This window comes from Rhincodon typus, chromosome 26 (assembly GCF_021869965.1).
Source record: "Rhincodon typus isolate 14 chromosome 26, sRhiTyp1.1, whole genome shotgun sequence".
In the NCBI taxonomy this organism is placed as follows: domain Eukaryota; kingdom Metazoa; phylum Chordata; class Chondrichthyes; order Orectolobiformes; family Rhincodontidae; genus Rhincodon; species Rhincodon typus.
This window is the reverse complement of record NC_063357.1, coordinates 23,740,715-23,760,625: the sequence shown is the minus strand read 5'-3', so window position 1 is coordinate 23,760,625 and position 19,911 is coordinate 23,740,715. Positions and strand designations below refer to the sequence as shown.

General features: G+C 37.9%; 2 protein-coding genes across 2 annotated transcripts in view; one reads left to right on the top strand and one right to left on the bottom strand.

Moving 5' to 3' along the window:
- The window catches only part of LOC109936781 (rab effector Noc2), a 251,067-nt gene that overhangs the window by 140,461 nt on the left and 90,695 nt on the right, over positions 1–19,911 (bottom strand). The gene's annotated exons all lie outside the window — the stretch shown is intronic.
- LOC125486177 (rab5 GDP/GTP exchange factor-like) lies at positions 3,239–5,693 on the top strand. The gene is made up of 2 exons (XM_048612719.1): positions 3,239–3,505; positions 5,087–5,693. Exons 1-2 carry the CDS (start codon positions 3,260–3,262, stop codon positions 5,483–5,485), a joined length of 645 nt encoding a protein of 214 aa, XP_048468676.1. The 5' UTR covers positions 3,239–3,259; the 3' UTR covers positions 5,486–5,693.

Here is a 19,911-nt window from a genome sequence, read left to right as displayed (position 1 = left end):
CAATCATGCCAGGAAAGTATCTCTAACATGTCTTAGGATTTCAGCAGAAATTTTGTTTGCATCAGCAGGCTTGTTTATCAGCTGATAAATGGATTCTTTGACGTTACTCTGAATTGGGATAACACTGACACTTGGTCATGTGGTGTCTGAGACCGAGACTAGTCAGTTCAAAAAGAATCTCATACGAGAATTAAGAGCAGGAGTAGGCCACTAAGCTCCACAAGCCTGATCCACCATTCAGTTTGATCATGGTAGATCTGATTGTGGCTGCATCTCAACATTCCTGCCTACCCTCTGTATCCTTTGGCTCCTTGATAGTCAACAATCTATTTATCATTGTTTTGAAAACATTCAATAACACTGCAGTTACTGGTCTCTGGGAAAGAGTGTTCCAGAAGCTCCGTTGAGGATCTCCACAAAATATTCTGTGAGTGGACATTAATTTTCTCTCTGCCCCGATAAGGCTGCTCCATTCTTGTTTTTCAATGAAATGCCTTTAATATTTAGGCCCTAGCTGGTCTTGACAGTAATAAAACCCACTCACTTTGTATTTTATTTGAAACTGTTGGATCTATCTTGCGCACTTCACTCACCATTTTTTTCTTTCCATGCTATAGATTTTATGTTGTACACTGCCTCAGGCACCAATAGCTTTGCTGTTTTTCTCTGGCACTGTGATGATGCTGTCAGTCTCCAATTGCTTTGCACTTTTACTCATTTAGTTCCTTTTATTTCATGGAAATTTTTAGTCGCCATTCTCATGTATATCCTAGTAGAGAAGCCAAGAACCTCTTCACCAATGCTGATGCAGATTTAAGTGATTGTTTCATAAGTTTATGAAATACTGAGAAATGACACACAATTGTTGAATCAAAAAGCAAAGCATGACTTTAGCTTTGCATAAATCACGTCAAGATTTGAAGAGATGCTATGTTTAGGAAAGCCTTGGATCTTTGTCTCTTAAAGCTGGAAAAAATATTTTTTCATGTACTTTTATTTATGTAAAGGATAATGGGAAAGGTAGGAAACAGTGCACAATTACACCATGACAGAAACAGAGCGGAGTTGGCGATATCAGCAAAATGTGTGAACTCTGAGACAAAGCATTGAAATACATGTAGATGGTCATGTATGGATGAATTAATTAGTGATTGTAAGCCAACAAATTAGAATAAAAATGTTTTTAACCTAAAAATAGGAAACAAGGCTTGAATCAAAGGCATATAAACAAAGACCTTATTAGACCCCATGGTGTGCATCCTGAGAGGTAAGAGTCCATTCAACTGGATGCAGCAGTCAGTCAGAACCCTGCAAACCAATGGTTAACTGAAATGACTCCACTCTACAACTTTATTAATATATCTGCTGGGATTGTTTTCAACTAGCGTGCTCACATGGTCCATAGTTAGTCAGGAGTGGTTGTGCCATCCAGATTTAACCAGACATTTGTACTGATTCTGGTTTGTCTTTAGAGTGGACCACAGACAGCAACTCCTGTTGCCTGTTGGCTGAAAAGAACTGTCTTCATGGTATACTTGAGACCTTCAATATTGAGCCTCTTGCTACTTTGTTTCGGGGCCAGGTTGATGGAGCCGGTATATAAAATTAGATCATCATCCCGTCTCCTGCAGCTGTCAGAAATACACCCACAAATTGAGGTAGAATAATACACCCATTCATATAAATATAGAATGGAGTCAACTCATAAGACGATTCAAATAACCAGATGTCAAAAATAGAACATACAGACTTTGATATCATTCCTTGTTTGACATGTTGTGGATAAATCATCACAAGCTAGCTTTTAAATTGGCCACTTATTAAGAAATCTCACAAGACAATCAAGGGCTGAAACTGTGATTTAAACTTTATCGCATATATCAACCAAAAAAAGACCTCTCAAGTAAGCAAGTGAAGCCTCAACCCAATTTGGCTGTACCCAATTAATAGTGGAACTTGGCCATGTTTCTACCAATAGTGTCTATCTCTGGAAGAGTCCAGGGTTTGATCCTCATGCAGCATTGTTCTTAGAAGTTCTGGTAAAGGGGGAATTCTGATGTTCGATTCCTTTATGCAGATTTTTGTCCTTCATGTCTATGTGTATTGTTCTTGATGATTTTTAAAAAGTTCTTTCAACTAAAATTACTGCAAAGCTGCAGCAAAGTAGCTTCTTTGTTTCTTGTTACATTTGGCCTTAACTGTCTTTTTGAAGACACCGCTTTCCTGCAGTTAATTCATTAAATTCTGCAGGGCAATCCTTGTCATTTGTGGCAATAAGGCATTAGTTTATCAAGCAAGCGTCAAAGCAATTTTGTTTATGTAGTTTCAGCTCCGTCTTTTCCCAGACATGGCTAATTGCTTTCAATTCCTGTATAAGTTTATCCTTGTCTTTTAATAGTTTATTCCAGACGCAGTTATTGCTGCTGCTTTCCATGTGTAACAGTTTATTTTTTGTCGATTGATTGATCCACGAACAGTTATTAAAGTTTTGAAATTTATAATATTACAGACAGGAAGACCTTTATATTGCTGTTGAAGAGAAATAGGTTTATGCTTATTGTTTTTGTTAAAGAAGGAAAGACAAGTATTTGTATAGCTGATTTCACAGCCACTAGAAATTTTAAAACTCTTTACAGCCAATGAAGTACTTTAGAAGTAGTAGACATTGTAGTAATGCAGGAAACATGACAGCCAAACTGAAAGTAGCAAGTTCCTGTGATATTGATTTGAGGTGAGAATATTATTTAGGAAACTGGGGATAACTATCCCACTCTTCAAATTGGTGCCAAATATGAAATGTTTTCGCTCACCTGAGGGGCAAAGGGGCCCTCGGTTTAACATCTCAACTAAAAATGGCATCTATGACTATACAACATTCTCCATGCTACATTAGTGTTTTGGGATTGAGTATTGTGCTCAGTTCATAGAGCAGAACTTGCGTCTAGAAGCTCATGACTTCGGTATGAACGTTACCGGCTGAGCTGCGACTAACATTGGAACCACCAGGATAGAAATTAATCATGGACATTGACGCAAAAGGTAGTGTTTGATCCTTTGTAGTCAATGGAATTATGAGACATTGTGTATAATGGGCAGCTGATCCAATATCATCTAATCAAATTTTGATGATGCGTTCAAAATCTGTACTGAATTTCATTTTTTAAAGGAACAAAAAGAAACTGAAAAGGTGAATTCATAATGGTAAAACTAATTTAATAATGTAATGAATTTCGTGAATTTCTTTATAGCTATTATTGAAATGGATTCAAGACGTGTTCCACGTGAAAAATTGACCTGCATCACACAATGCAGCAAGCAAATATTCAATGCTATAAAGATCACAAAGAATGAGCCTGCTTCTGCTGATGACTTCTTACCCACGCTTATCTACATTGTTTTGAAGGCTAATCCACCTCGCTTACAGTCAAACATCCAGTATATTACTCGATTCTGCAATCCAAGCAGACTGATGACTGGAGAAGATGGATATTATTTCACAAATTTAGTAAGTGTTCTACCTAGAATTACGCTTGGAATCCTCTTAAAATGAACAACAATGCTGCCAGATCTGCTGAGCTATTCCAGCAATTTTGTTTTTGTTCCTGATTTACAATATCTGCAGTTCTTTCGGTTTTTATTTAACAATGGTTTACTATTTGATAAAGTCAAATCTGCAATTCTTGGTTGATACAACTGATGCACGTGAATTGTTTTCAAGAAATTATTGTTGCATTTTGGTAAAACAAACAAGGACAAGACTTATACAATTAAAAGTAGGCCCTTGGGTAGTATTGTAGAACAGAGAGACCTAGGGGTTCAGGTACATAATTCTTTGAAGCTTTTGTCAGGTTTAGACAAAGTGGTTAAGAAGGCGTTTAGCACATTGCCTTCATTGCTCAGACATTTGAGTATAGGAGTTGGGGCATTATGTTGAGCTAGGACAGGACATTGAGGCCTGTTCTGGAGTACTGTGGGCAGTTCTTGTTGCCCTGTTATAAGAAGAATATTATTAAGCTGGATAGGATTTAGAAAACATTTGCCAAAATGTTGCCAGGAATGGAGAGTTTAAGTTGTAAGGAGAGGCTGGATACACTGGGACTTTTTGACTGGAGTGTAGGAGGTTGAGGGGTGACTTTAGACATTCATAAAATCATGGAGGATGTAGATAAGGTGAATGGCAGGTGTCCTTTCCCTGCGGTGGAGGTTTTCAAGACTAGGGGACATATTTTTCAGGTGAGAGGAGAAAGATTTATAAAAAGAAATGAGGGGCAGCCTTTTTACACAGTGGTTCGTGTGTGGAATGAACTTCCAGAGGAAGTGATTGATGTGGCTACAGTACAACATTTGAAAGACATTCGGCTAAGTACATGAATGAGAAATGTTTGGGGGGATATGGGTCAAGCGCAGGCAGGTGGGACTAGTTTAGTTTGGGATTATGGTCGGCGTGGACTAGTTGGATCGAAGGGTCTGTTTCTGTGTTATATGATTGTATGACTCTCTGAGTGACCCGGGATCCTAATGCAATACCGGATACCCTTTGGGCTTATGTTGACTACAGACCAATATATGTGAATTTTCAAGAGATTTTGGGAAAGGGGAGATCAGATCCTATGCCCACCTAATTTTTGGCATTAGTGATCTGTGATGGTTTTCCCCTATTTGCACTACTTTCTCCAATAATGGGGGGAAATATATGATCTAGTCCTCAGGCCCTTCGAGTGAAATTTTAAAACAGAAAAAGGATGTAAGATCAGAATAGGTAAAAAATCTTCAAAGCTAATCTTTAAAACAAATTTAGGAACAAATCACCCTGTTCAATGCTTGTATACTTACCTGTGGTTAAGAATAGAATTGAGATGGTAACTTGATAAATTATAGGTTTGAGATTTATGTCTGGATTTTGATACATATATTAATCATGCTTCACTTATCAAAGTATTATTTAAAAGGTTCTCGCCTGAGATTTGATGAATCAGTGACTGTACAGTGCTGTTAGAAATCTTAATATTATTTCAATTTTTTGAAAGTCATGTTCAAACTGTATTTGTAATGGTTTTTAAATATATGGCATTTAATTTGTTTGCAGTGTTGTGCTGTTGCCTTCATTGAGAAATTGGATGCCCAATCTTTGAACCTGACTCAGGAAGATTTTGATCGCTATATGTCTGGCCAAGCATCACCTAAGAAGCAGGACTCTGAGGAATGGTCTCCTGACACATGTCCAGGACTGAAGCAGATGTACAAAAACCTAAATCTTATTTCACAACTGAGTGAGAGACAACAAAAAATTTTGTCAGATGCCAAGCAGCTTGAAAAAGATCTAATTGACTGGAGCGAAGGTGTGACAAGAGACGTTGAAGATATTATTGAGAAATATCCACTTGAAATCAAACCTAGAGGCCAGCCAGTGGCTGCAATTGATTCTGACAATGTAGAAAATGACAAGCTTCCACCACCAATCCAGCCACAAGTATTCATTAGTTGAAAGAATCTTAAATGAATGTTTAACTTGAGCTAACACTCATTTGACATTCAAACTGTTCACTGCTAACCGTGGCTCTGGAGCATTCATTACATGAGTACAGCTGTGTGCAAACTAATGATTTTGTGAAATGTTTGAAGTAATATTTGCAGTTCAGTTGTAAAATATAGATTTGTTGGGGATTTATAACAAAGGCTACTTCAAAAGTTAACGCCTGAACTCTGACTTTTTTTTTAACAGATCAAAATTGTAATGTTATGGTTAGTACCTTTTTTAATGTGAAGTAAAAGCCAAGAAATGAAGGAATCCTTCAGCACGTTAGGCAGTATGCACAGAATCTTCAGTCAAATCTAGCCTGATTAGCTGAACGTGGTCAGTGTTTGCCTTTTATTATTTTAAATTCCTCGCATCTAGAGTATTTTGTTTTTTGTTTTCCTTCTTTAATCTGGCGTGCAAATTTCAAGGTGTGTTTTATATTCACTAAATTCTCTGCAACACTTATTTTTCTTGATGCATCATTGAGAACAGTGCATATTCAGGGATTCTATTTAAAGTTACTGAGTAAATTTAAATTGTGCCTAATGCGTGCAATTCTGGGATTTACTCCATGATTCAGTTTTTTTTTTTGAAAAGATCAGTAACCATTGTTGATATTTCTTTGATAATCTTAACTTGAATGCAATGTTTCATTGTAATTATGCTCATTGTACAACTCATTGGTAATTTGGCATATAGTGTAGAGGATTCCATCCTTTAAAGCAAAAGGATAAATCATTACATTTTTCATTTCATCTCATGTTATATTATGCAAAAAGAAACAAAGGTCATTTCACTTTTTATTATATTTGCCAATTCCTTTATTCCTTATTTTTGTTTTGAAACCAAATCAGCAATAAATATGATTGGAGGTTTTCCTTGTATGGGCCAGCTGTGTGAGTATTACGAAGTGCTTGATGCAATATTCATTTACTTGGTCCGTTTGCAATAATTTAATCTGAATGTGGTTGATGGATGTTAAAATTCAAGCAGAGGTCAGACATTAACTTGATAAAAGTAACTCTTGTTTCTGTACCAAAGTTTGGTTGGGTTGTCTATCAATATTTTTAGTTGCTAAATTTTCCAATTGGCGTATTCCCATTTAACACTGGTTGCTGACTTAAATCATCTGGCGGTCTGTTTTATTTACTTTTTAGTCTCGAACAATTTACGTACATAAAAGCATATTCTAACAAAATATCAATAGAAACAGTACTTACTTATTTAAACTTTGGCATTGGAGAGCTTTATGTTCAATGATTGAAATATAATAGGCAGTTTTGCACAACTTCATATTAAAGCTCCATAACTCCACAGTTAAATTTTATTTTCAAATTTCAATATGATAAATTAGATTGCTTCTCCTATAGGTAAGCCTACATGAAACAATCTGGAGGGTTCCATGAATAAATCTTCGTATTTCATTACAATTCTTTGGGAGGTCCTATGGTTGTAAACGGTGCTATAAGGAAGCAGTTTTTTTTATTATTTTTTATTCTGTCCTGTGTTAGCTGATTTCAACTGACACACAATTTTTGACACCTTTTAGTATCCTGGCATAGACAGTATTTCCATTCCTGATTCATGCCCATTAGTCCTGCTGGAATATGTGCTCTGTGATTCTGTTGAGGACCAGGTCAGCTTTGTAGTGATGCACCTGCTGTCAACTGGTGTACTGATTCTGGAGAGCTGCTATAAAAATTGACCACTTTGAGGTGCTTGAGAGTTGAACTTTAGCATTACTGATGCTAATGTATAATCCAGTGCTCCACGTAGCTTTCATGTACAGGATATCTATAAATTCTATTGAAACTTCTGACTGATCTTTTTCAGTCAGCTTTAAGGAGAAAATACTGAAATTACCAAAGGACAATTGCCCTATTTTTTTTTCAGGATAAACAATTTGTACAGAATTTAACTTTTGGAAAAGGATACATTGTCATCTATGTTTGATGTTTTTGTGTATATTTGTACAAACAAGGTAGTGAGCACTGTGGTATGAAATCTCAGTAAATAATCTTGCCACAGTATGGTAGTGAGTAAACAAAATACCTTTTTGAAACATCCATTATTCACATCGAGTGAAAAATATTCTCATTTATGTTTCAGGAAACTGGAACTGCTATGAAACCAACTGTCATTTGTGGGTCACAAATTTCATCATAGTTCAGGATAAATACATACACACTCCTTATTTGTTACAACTTGAGAAATTTTAACTTGATCACAGTACATAAAATTTCATGTAATAGCTAATAATTCAGTAATCAATGAAGTGCGGTTGACATTTTCAAAAAATTAAGTTGTCCTAGTACTAGATCATTTTCTTTTAATGATCTCTACATAGAATAACTGCACTTTATGCAAAGCTTCATGACTTCTGTGATTGTTTAAACTTTATTATTTTGTGCTCTTGAGATTAGTTCACATGTAGATAAAGATAGTTCTCTTTATTTATGGGTTAGTCTTTCATTTCTGCATGTGAACTTCTTGGAGTGTGTAAATCCCACTTCCTGAATGGACAGAAAATGATCATATTTGCTTTTGGGACAGACAGATTGGGATTAAACTATTTTTACTGGAGAAGCTGTCTTTATTGATGCAATTTTTTTTCCTAGACCTTTTGTTTATTTTCTTCACCTGATGAACTCTGCAATCAATGTGCATGTAAGAAATATTCAATCCATTGGTAAATCACTTTGGAAAGCCAAAGTCATTCAAAGTTAAGAATAAAGTTATTACAGGGATTGTTCCAGCTTTACCTTTAAGTCTCCCAAATTAAATGACACTCCTGAGAGTTTAATTCACTTTCAATGTGCATAATTTGCACAAAAAAAGCACGGAGAAAGCTAAAAGATTAAATTTCTATGATGGGAGGTGCTGGTGTTGGATTGGGGTGGACAAGGTCAGAAGTCACACGACACCATGTTATAGTCCAACAGGTTTATTTGAAATCACAAGCTTTCGGAGCGTAGCCCCTTCGTCAGGTGAAGTGAGGCCTCACTTCACCTGATGAAGGGGCTATGCTCTGAAAACTTGTGATTTCAAATGAACCCTTTGGACTATAACCTGGGGTTGTGATAAAATTTCTAAACTAACATACATGAAATTAAATGTAAAATCCTTACAAAAGTTCTCCAATTTTTAAGTGAATATTTGGCTTTGGTAATCCCCCGTGTCCTATTTTCCAGTGACCATTTGTAATTCTGATTATTACACCACTTGTTAATTTGAGAGATGTAGAGTAAGTTGTAAAACTAACTTTTCTTGATTTCTTGGGTTGCAGAGCCCTTGGTGTTTTTATTTGTTGCAGCTTCTCTGTAAGCTCTTCAATACTACTCCAAGATTCAAAGTCAGGGTGAGTAAATCAGGCATGCACATCTTAAAACAAACTTTTGGGAAAATTGGTGGGAAGAATAACCAGTAATGAAGTGAACAACAGAACCACTGAAAAAGTAAAATTGAAAATACTTGTAATTCATATTGGCTCACGTAGCACCAAATTAAGTGATAATGAAGGGAGTGTTCTTTGTTGTTCTGCCACATACACATACTAGCTTAAGTGCCAGCGAATTAAACAATGGTTTGAATTATTTGAGCTTAACGGCAGGTCTTTGAGTTGGTGAGATTGATTTGATTTGCAATTTCCATTGTGGGACAAGTGGGGTTTGAGCACCACATGTTTTGAACAGGAAAATTGTTGACAATATGAACCTGATAAAACCTCTAAATGGGCTGAATTTTAGTTCACTGGTCACAGTTTAACACTACAACCTTATCCAAACATTGATATGTGAAAATGGCTATTAATAACTGTTAGCTTACTGTCTATCTATTTGGAAATTCAAAAGTGGATCAACTCCTTGTTGTCTAAAAATTGAAACCTAAACAACTGGTAAATTGGTGCAAGTTGAAGTTTGTCTTTACTTCCTGCTAAATGTTTTTCTGTAGCTAAAATCAGTGTTGTTTTTAAAAATGTCATCTAAGTTGAAATGCCTGTTTTCATGCCATAATTTAACATCTTGTACAGTATTATTACTGTAATCTGTATGACTCCAGGTTGAACACATTATGTGTCTTAAGTGATTTTTAAATGATTAAGCAATGACAGTTTCTTAGTGAATAAATTGCAGTTTGTAGCAATTAGACTTCAATATTTAAAGTGTATAATAACTTCAGTTTAATGTCAATATGTGAAAATAGTTTGGAATTTTTGAACCAAATGTAATATTTGAAATCTTTGAAGTATATGGTTCATCATTGCCATAATATTAAATGGTGTTTCAGAATTCAAATAACCGTGTTTTTTTTTTGGAAGTCAAGTTTTGATTAGGGATAGTAATTTTTATCAGAATTTCTGTTTGTGAACAAACAGAATGAAGAGCAAGAATAGGCCATTTCATCAAATCCTAGTCGATCTTAGTTTGGCCTCCACTCTCCTGTATACCTGCTGCTATATTCTTAACTTCCATATCAATCAAGAATGTGGTTAATTCAGCCTTACAATAAATATTCCTGCCTCCACTGCTGTCCGAGGAAGAGACTTAACAACTGCTTTGGAGAAATACGTTTCATCTGTGTCTTAAGTGGGTGACCCTTTGCTTTTAAACTTCATCCCCTAGTTCTAGAACCATAAAAGCTAGCATCCTTTCAGCATCCATTCTATCGAATCACTTAACAAATTTTACAAGATTCTTAAGACCATTATTCAAACTTCAAAACTCCGTGGATTCCGGCCAAACCAGACCAACCTCTCCTCATCAGACACCTCCTCCATCCCACAAATCAGTGGAGAGAACCTTCTCTGTACTAAAAATGAAATTATATTGTCTCTTCAATAAGGAGACCAAACTTATAGTTTATACAGCACTCCAAATATGTTCTCACCAATGCCCAGGGCAACTGTAGCAAAACTTCCCTACTTTTATATTTTATTCTCCTAACAATAAATGTCAACATTTCATTTGCTGGGTCTGCATGCCGACTTTATTCATACGCCAGAGCACCCAGATACCTCTACTGTGGAATTCTGCAGTCTCTATTTAAATAATATGTGGTCTTTTTTTTTGCCAAAGTTTGTCACTCACTAAAGGAGTCTGCAAATTGATAGATAGATTATATCATCTTGGCTACTTCCTGTTTAAACAATTTGTATATATCCTTTAATAATTACTGCAGAATCACTCATTATAGACACCTCTCTAAAGTAAGAGCTAATTATGGACCTTTTGGGATAGAAAGGTGACAATTCATTTATAAGAGCAAAAACAAGTGAAAAATCTCAGGGCAGTCATCTGTGGATGATCAATGACCTTTTATCAGAACTGAGAAGTAGAAATTTTAGCAGCATTACTTTTTATTCCATCCTTTAATGAAAAGTAGAATATTTTTCTGAAATGGATGTTAAGAACACATTCCCCACTTTTTTTTCTCTCAAGGATTTTTTTTGTCTACCCACTGCCCATGTCGAACATTCTGGAATAAGTAAGTGATAGAATCCCATCGTTCTGTTTATGTAGCATCCTCATTGTGCAATGATTGTTAACCATGTCTGAAAGCAAAGTCCTAAGAACTACTGCAGCCAGTTGCACCCTTGTAGACATCATTCTTTACCACTTTGTATACTATCCAGATGACTGAGCAAACCAATGCCTCCGCTTATGCTGCTCCCCACACCCCATACCCTCTTCACTGGATCCTTAACATCTCTCCCTGTCGGAACTAACTTTCCAGCTCAATTATATCAACATCAGTAACGCAGAAGTGTGGTTACACAATGTAGCTGCAGGAGTCAGTTTATTTGTGGTACTGGTGGAATGCCTATCCCCAGGCATCCAGGTAGAGAATTTGAGGAAGAGAAGAACTAAGAATGGTCAATGTGAAGGCAAGGTAAGGGTAAAAATCTGAAGCAAAGTTGAAATAATTTTCTAATTCTGCAAGAGCAGAAAATGGCACCATTACAGTCATGAACATACTGTGCGGTGATGGGTAGAGCAGGAGAGGTGGTGGGGGAGAAGTGAGACAGGACCCAACTGGAACAAAGAATGTTTCACATGTCTCACAAAAAAAGGCAGGCATAGATAAGACCCATAAAGATTCCCACGAGTAATGTTGTTCATTTGGAGTAATTGAGGGAAATTAAGAAATTGTTTAGTGTGATAGGTTCAGTCAGGCAGAGAACAACAGTGGTCTGGCTCTGCTTGTGCCATTGTTCAAGAAACTTATATTGGGGAAGAAGGTGGATGGGGAGATTGAATAACTGAATGAAAAGGAGTTGTCCTTTCCTTTGGTCCACAAAAATAAAACTCAGAATTTCCTGGGTCATTTTCTGAGTCACCTAGGGTTATTGGTTAAATACTTAATGCCTGATATAATAGGCTGAGCTTATACAATACATGCTCCACTCAGTTGTACTTGAATTTTACGGTCAGTGAACTATATTTTGCAGGTGGGTTATTTGTCCATTTACAAGCCCAGTTTCAACTGCTAGTTGTTCCCTTTTAGATTTAGTTATTTTTATGAAGTTTTGTAAATCCAAATGGCTCATTTGTACCTGTCTGTTTCTGGCTGGTGTAGGAAGTGCAAATTTAATTCCTGTTAAATTTGTTGAAAATGTCTTTCCTGATTTTGCAGAGACATCCTTCCTTGTACAGTAGGCAAGTTACTTCTACAAAAACTATCTCAAATATGTGTTTGAATGAAAAGTTAACACTACTTTTAAGTGTTGATATTTATATTGTAGGAATGATTTACACAATTTAAGATATCCGAAACCAGAAATGCTCATGCAAAAGAATGGAACATTCTTGTTAATTGACTAGATGCTATAATTGATGTTTTGTTTTGGTAATATTCCTTAGACATCTTAATAATCTGTCCACTTATTTCCTTGCCACCAGCATTATGACCCACTCATGATCATTGTGATACTGAAGTCATTTGCCACTTTCCATATGGCTTATATCATTGAGTTGTAATAATTTGGATATTTCATCTTTCACCTTAAAAGAAGAGTCCCAGTACTCAGTATTTTGTTTCCTTTAAATATTTTAATTTCTAGTTCCCTGTACATCCTAACAGCTTGGCTATATCCATATTGCAATAATGGCTCCATAACTACATGCTGTATTGTTGTTCCTCACTTTAAATTGACTCGAATGTCATCTGCTTTCTTGTTCCTAACAATATTAAAAGATGATTTTTGCAATCCGAAAGAAATGAAATGACTACCAGAGAATAAACATTTATATTTTGTACATTAGGATGTGATGTCATGTTATGTTGTCTAAAGCCTTATAGAATAGTAAATGTTCTTGTGATCTGCTTGGTTGGTAAACTACTTAGCTCAAGTAGAAGGTACTTGTGTTCCAAGAGCAGAAACAATGATATCTGGGAATTATTATTTTTTTGCACATGTTGAGTAAAAATTATTTATTCTAATAGTCAACCAATTATCAAATATAAACCAAACCTTAATTGTCTAATAAATGGACATTTGCAAAGCAATCCAATGGCACATTGTATATTCTGTTTGTCATATTAGTAATAGTGTAGTGATTTATTAAAATGGGCTTTTGTTGCAAATGCTTTTGCCTTTCCGCAAATTTCATTCTGACTCCCCTGTTTTTGTACAACCAAACCTTCCAAAGATTTCATTACAATAGCTGTTTAAGTAAATCATATGAAAATTGAAAAATCTCCAAATGAGTTCCCTTATTGTTTTCTATTTATTAAATGGCATTAGGAACCAAGTCAATGTTTTTTTCCACAAACACTGCATTAAATACAATGTATTTCCATGTATATAATATTGTTAAAATCATACTGATTGAACCTAATCTTGGTGTAGTGCTGAAACAGAATGATATTTTTGCATTCTTTCTGTTGAGATGTAAAACTAAGGCTATTTGCCAACTAAGTTTGATGCACCATTTGATAAGTTCTTCTGTTGTTATGGCCAACAGTTTTACCTCCAGTAATATCACACAATCAGAACATTTAATTAATTACTCGTTTATTATTTGTTGATCTAGCTGCAGTTCTCTGGGGTATTTTGTGTGACATGTTAATGCACTATCCAAATATAATTTCTTCCTTTATTTTCTTAAATTATGCATTTTTCTTAAAGCTGTTTTTGTACCACAAAAATATGTCTTTATTACTATGGGCACACTATTACTCCTACATCTAAAATTTAACTAAAATTTTTTTTTTTTTTTTGCTAACAGTATTATGAAGCCTTTATTTACACTTTAATTATCATTGAGACTCAAATTTCCAGAACACTTTTTTTTATCATTAATGGTCTCTGTCAAGGTTCCAATGCTGTAAAGTTATATTCTGCCTGCTTGTAGACTATGAAATTTCTTCTATGTTGTGATTATTTTAATAGTTAACCTTATTCATAGTATCTATCTAACAGTATTTATCTATCTAACAGTAGGTAGTCTTTGTATTAGTCAATATTACTGATTGCTGAATAACATAGAACAGTACAGCACAGTACAGGCCCTTTGGCCCATGATGTTGTGCCAAACTTTTACCCTAAAACTAAGGTCTATCTAACCTCCATCCCTACCTTATACTATCATCCATATGCCTATCTAATAGCCGCTTAAATGCCCCTAATGAGGCCGACTCCACTACCCTCTCTGGCAATGCATTCCACGTCCCGACTCTGAGTAAAGAACCTACCTCTGACATCTCCCCTATATCTACCTCCACTCACTTTAAAACTATGCCCCCTCATAATAGCTACCTCCACCCTAGGAAAAAGTCTCTGGCTGTCCACTCTATCTATACATCTGATCATTTTGAACACCTCTATCAAGTCACCTCTCATCCTTCGTCATTCTAAAGAGAAAAGCCCTAGCGCTCTCAACCTTTCCTGGTAAGACCTTCCCTCCGTTCCAGGCAACATCCTGGTAAATCTCCTCTGCACATTTTCCAATGCTTCCACATCTTTCCTGTAATGAGGCGACCAGAATTGGACACAACACTCCAGATGCGGCCGAAGCAGGGTTTTGTATAGCTGGAGCATAACTTCACGGCTCTTGAACTCAATCCCTCTATTAATGAAAGCTAACACACCATACGCTGCCTTAACAACTCTATCCACCTGGGTGGCAGCTTTCAGGGAACTGTGGACATGAACCCCAAGATCCCTCTGCTCCTCCACACTGCCAAGAATCTTTCCATTAACCCTGTATTCTGCTTTCAAATTTGTCCTTCCAAAATGAATCACCTCACACTTTTCAGGGTTAAACTCCATCTGCCACTTCTCAGCCCAGCTCTGCATCCTATCAATGTCCCTTTGTAACCTAGAACAGCCCTCCGCACTATCCACCACTCGACCCACCTTCGTATCGTCCATGAACTTACTAATCCACCCTTCCACTCCTATATCCAAATCATTTACAAAAATCACATATAGAAGAAGACCCAGAACAGATCCTTGCGGTACACCACTCATAACTGAGCACCGTGTTGAATATTTTCCATCCACTACCACCCTTTGTCTTCTAAGGGTCAGCCAATTCTGAATCCAATCTGCCACATTTCCCCCTATCCCATGCCTCCTTACCTTCTGCATGAGCCTACCAGGGGGAACCTTATCAAACGCCTTACTTAAATCCATGTATACCACATCCACTGCTCTACCTTCATCAACGTGTTTGGTCACCTCTTCAAAGAATTCAATAAGGTTTGTGAGGCATGATCTACCCCTCACAAATCCATGCTGACTATCGCGAATCAAACTGTGCCTGTCTAAGTGATCATAAATCCTATCTCTGAGCCCTTTCCAATAATTTGCCCACTACTGACGTAAGACTAACTGGCCTGTAATTTCTGGGGTTATCCCTATTCCCTTTTTTGAACAAGGGAATGACGTTTACCTCTCCAATCTTCCAGCACTATACCCATGGACAGTGAGGACAAAAAGATCATCGCCAAAGGCCCTGCGATCTCTTCCGTCACTTGGATCCTTGGATAAATCCCATCAGGCCCAGGGGACTTATCTATCTTCAAGTTCCTCAAAATTCCTAGTACATCTTCATTACCCATCCACCTCCTCTAGCCTACCAGCCTGTTTCACACGGTTGTCCTCTACAACTAGGTCCCTCTCAGTTGTGAATACCAAAGAAAACTCCAAGGCTTTTTACACGTCCGTGAGGAATAAGAGAATGACCTGAGAAAGGGTAGGGCCGATCTAGGATTATAAAGGGAATTTGTGCACGGAGCCTAAAGAGATAGGAGAGGTCCTGAACACACTGGACAAAATCCGTTCCATCTAAACTATTACAACTAGAAAGTTTCCAATCAATATTTGGAAAGTTGAAGTCACCCATGACTACGACCCTGTGGCTTCTGCACCTTTCCAGCATCTGCCTCCCAAACCGCTCCTCCACTTCTCTGCATCTATTAGGGGGTCTGTAAAAAACCCCCCAACAAAGTGACTGCTCCTTTCTTGTTCCTGACCTCAACCCAGACTGACTCTGTAGACATATCATTCTCAAACTGGCTTTCAGTAGCTGCTATACTAGCCCTGAATAGTGATGCCACTCCCCCTACTCTTTTTTTCCACCCTCCCTATTTCTTTTAAAGCATCTAAATCCCGGAACTTCCAACAACCATTCCTGTCCCTGAGTTACCCAAGTTTCTATAATGGCCACAACATCGTAGTTCCAAGTACTGACCCATGCTCTAAGTTCATCCGCCTTATTTCTGATACTTCTAGCATTGAAATATACACACCTCAAACCATCTCTGTGCCCACAATTGCGCTCCATCGACCACATTTCTTTATTAACAACCTCACTCGCTGTTGTGTCTGTTGAAAGGATGAATACCTCATCCTCTGAATTACAAATCCGGTTCCTCACCCCCTGCCAATCTAATTTAAACCATCCCATATAGCTTGAGCAAACCTCCCTCCCAGGATATTTGTCCCCTTCCGGTTCAGGTGCAACCCGTCCTTACTGTACAGGTCCCACCTTCCCCAGAATGTGCTCTAATTATCCACATAATGGAAGCCCTCCCTCCTACACCAGCCCTGTAGCCATGTGTTTAGCTGTACTCTCTCCCTATTTCTTACCTCGTTATCACGTGGCACTGGTAGTAATCCAGAGACAACTACCCTGTTTGTCCTGGACTTCAGCTTCCAACCTAACTCCCTGTACTCGTTTTTCACATTCTCCGTCCTTTTTCTACCTGTGTCATTGGTACCGATGTGTATCATGACTGCTGGTTGCTTACCCTCCCCTTTGAAGACACGATCCGAGACATCACGGACCCTGGCACCCAGGAGCCAACATACCATCCGTTCATCTTGTTCGCATCCACAGAACCGCCTGTCTGTGCCTCTTACTATTGAATCCCCCACTACAATTGCTCTCCTATTCTCCCTCCTTCCCTTCTGTGCCACAGGACCAGGCTCAGTGCCAGACACCTGTCCGCTATGGCCTTCCCCTGGTAGGTCCCCCCCGCAACAGTATCCAAAATGGTATACTTATTATTGAGGGGAATGGCCACAAGGGATCCCTGCACTGTCTGCCTTTTCCCTTTCCCCCTCCTGACAGTCACCCAGCTACCTTTTTCCTGTACCTTGGGTGTGATCACCGCCTTTATAACTCCTCTCTATCACCCCCTCAGCCTCCCGAATGATCCAGAGTTCATCCAGCTCCAGTTCCCTAACGCAGTTTGTGAGGAGCTGGAGTTGGGTGTACTTCTTGCAGGTGAAGTCAGAGGGGACACCAGCAGAAATCCTTACCTCCCAGATCCTGCAAGAGGAGCATGCAACTGCCCTAGCTTCCATTCCCTCTACTCTAGATTTCCAGAAGAATAAAAAAAAAGCCTTACCTTACCGACCCTCCACATAGTCTTTTTTTTTTGGTTAGAGGAGGAGGATGGAGGGGAGACAGTACACGTCGTGTTTTGGGTTTAGCCAATGCCCGAATATGTCAGTTCTTTCCTGGCACATAACTTTGCCTAAAATTTTAATTTTAAGTTTTTTTTTTTAAAAAAAGCATTAAAAGATCCTTATGGGGCTTGATAGAGTGAATGATGGGAGATTATTTCCAACAGTCGGGACCACCAAAACACGGGCCCAGTCTCAGTATCGGTACCATTTCGGACTGAGATGAGGAGGAATTGCCTCACCTGAAGGATTGTGAATTTTTGGAATTCTCTATCCCAGAAAGTTGTGGATGGTGTATCATTTAATGCATTTAAGGTTGAGGTAGGCAGATATTTGGTCTGTCAGAATCAAAGGATGTGAACAGTGGGCAGGAAAGTGGAGTTGAAGCCCAAAATTAGTCATGATCATAGTGAATGGCAGAGTGGGTTTCACATGCTAAAGAGTGAGTCCTCTGTTCTTTATTCCATGCTTCATAGTCTTAACTTTCCTCTTCAGTTGCTTGTAGCAACCTCCCATTTTCAATTTAATGTTGTCCTACTGGATCATTCTCTTTCACCCTCTTGGTTACATCTCTAATCATCCTTCAATCATCTGCTTCAGCAAGCTCTCGTGCCTTAAATGAGACCAATCAACCTTGTCACCTTTCTTGGTAATATTCACTAATGATCCTTCCTCCACCATCCCCACAACATTTTCATTGTTATTATGTTCTCTCTGACTGATCCACTTCATCCTTCTCCTTAAACACATTTAACATTTTTTTTCTTGAAGGCTACACTTCAGCCCTATAATACAAATCACTCCAAATCACTGTTTTGATAGTTCTTTTCTTAAGGTATCTACTCATTCCCCTGCTGAACAACTCATTATATTTGGCAAATGTTTTTCTTTTTTAATTCTAAGCCTGATTTCTTTACTGCAGTAATCATCTTCTTACAAGGTGCTTCCCAGATACTGAAATGGTGATACCTGTCCCAGACGTTGCACTCTGCTTTCTCACCATTATTTCTTCCAACCTTCATAACTTATATCTTTTTCACATTAATCTTCTTTCCATGACATTTCAACATTTCATTCTATCCATTAGTGTCTGTAGGTCTGTTGCTGAACAAGCACCTCAGGCATAGTTTTGTGCAAATCTCATGACCTTCACCAAATTAACTCCTCCTTTGATACCTTTCTGTATGTCATCCGAATATTTTGACATTTTCTGCTTGTATACGCAGAATCTTAGTAATATCTGAATTCATGAAAATGGGTGTTGTGCCTTTATTTAAGAAAGGCTGTCAGGAGAAGCCTGGGAACTATAAACCTGTGAGCCTGATATCGATGGTGGGCAAGTTGTTGGAGATGATTCTGAAAGATAGGATTTAAATACATTTGGAGAGGCAAGGACTGATGAGGGATAGTTAGCATGGTGTTGTGCAAGGGAAATCATGTCTCTCAAACTTGATTCAGTTTTTTGAGGAAGTAACTGAAAAGATTGAGGGCAGAGTAGTAGACATTGTTTACATGGACTTCCGTAAAGCCTTTAACAAGGTTCTGCATGAATGACTAATTAGTAAAGTTAGATCACATGGGATTCAGGGTGAGCTTGCCAATGGGATACAAAATTGGCTTGATGGTAGGAGACAGAGGGTGGTGGTGGAGGGTTGTTTTTTGGACAGGTGGCCTGTGATCGGCAGTGTTCCACAGGGATCAGTACTTGGTCCATTTTTGTTTGTCATTTGTGTAAACGATTTGGATTAGAATACGTGGCTAGTAAGTTTGCGGATGATACCAAAATTGGTGGCAGAGTGGACAGTGAAGAAGGTTATCTAAGATTACAAAGGGATCTTGATCAATTGGGTCAATGGGCTGAGGACTGACAGGTGGAGTTTAATTTGGATAAATGCAAGGTATTGCATTTTGGTAAAACAAACAAACATATACAATTAATGGTAGGCCTTGGGTAGTATTGTAGAACAGAGAAAGAGACTTAGGGGTTCAGGTACATAATTCTTTGATATTTGCATCACAGATAGACAGCGTGGTTAACATGGCGGTTTTGCTCAGATCTTTGAATATAGGAGCTGAGATGTTATGTTGAGGTTGTACAGGATATTGGTGAGGAATGTTCTGGAGTACTGTGTGCAATTCTGGTTGCCCTGCTATAGGAAGGATATTAATAACTTGAGAGGGTTCAGAAAAGATTTACCAGGATGTTGCTGGGAATAGAGGGTCTGAGTTAGAAGGAGAGGCTGGATAGGCTGGGACTTTTTTAACTGGAGCGTAGAATGTTGAGGGGTGACATTATAGAGGTTTATAAAATCATAAGGGGCACAGATAAGGCGAATAGCAAGGGCTTTTCCCTAATAAAGGAGAGTTCAAAACTTGGGGACATATTTTTAAGGTGAGAGAAGAAAGTTTTCAAAAGGACAGGAGGGGCAACTTTTTTTTATACAGAGCGTGGTTCGTGTGTGGAAAGAAACTGCCA

Excerpts from the sequence above, each read along its gene's own strand:
- LOC125486177 (XM_048612719.1), top strand. The coding sequence starts at position 3,260 with ATGGATTCAAGACGTGTTCCACGTGAAAAATTGACCTGCATCACACAA. Across the intron at positions 3,506-5,086 it reads GATATTATTTCACAAATTTA|TGTTGTGCTGTTGCCTTCAT; the intron begins GTAAGTGTTCTA and ends ATTTGTTTGCAG.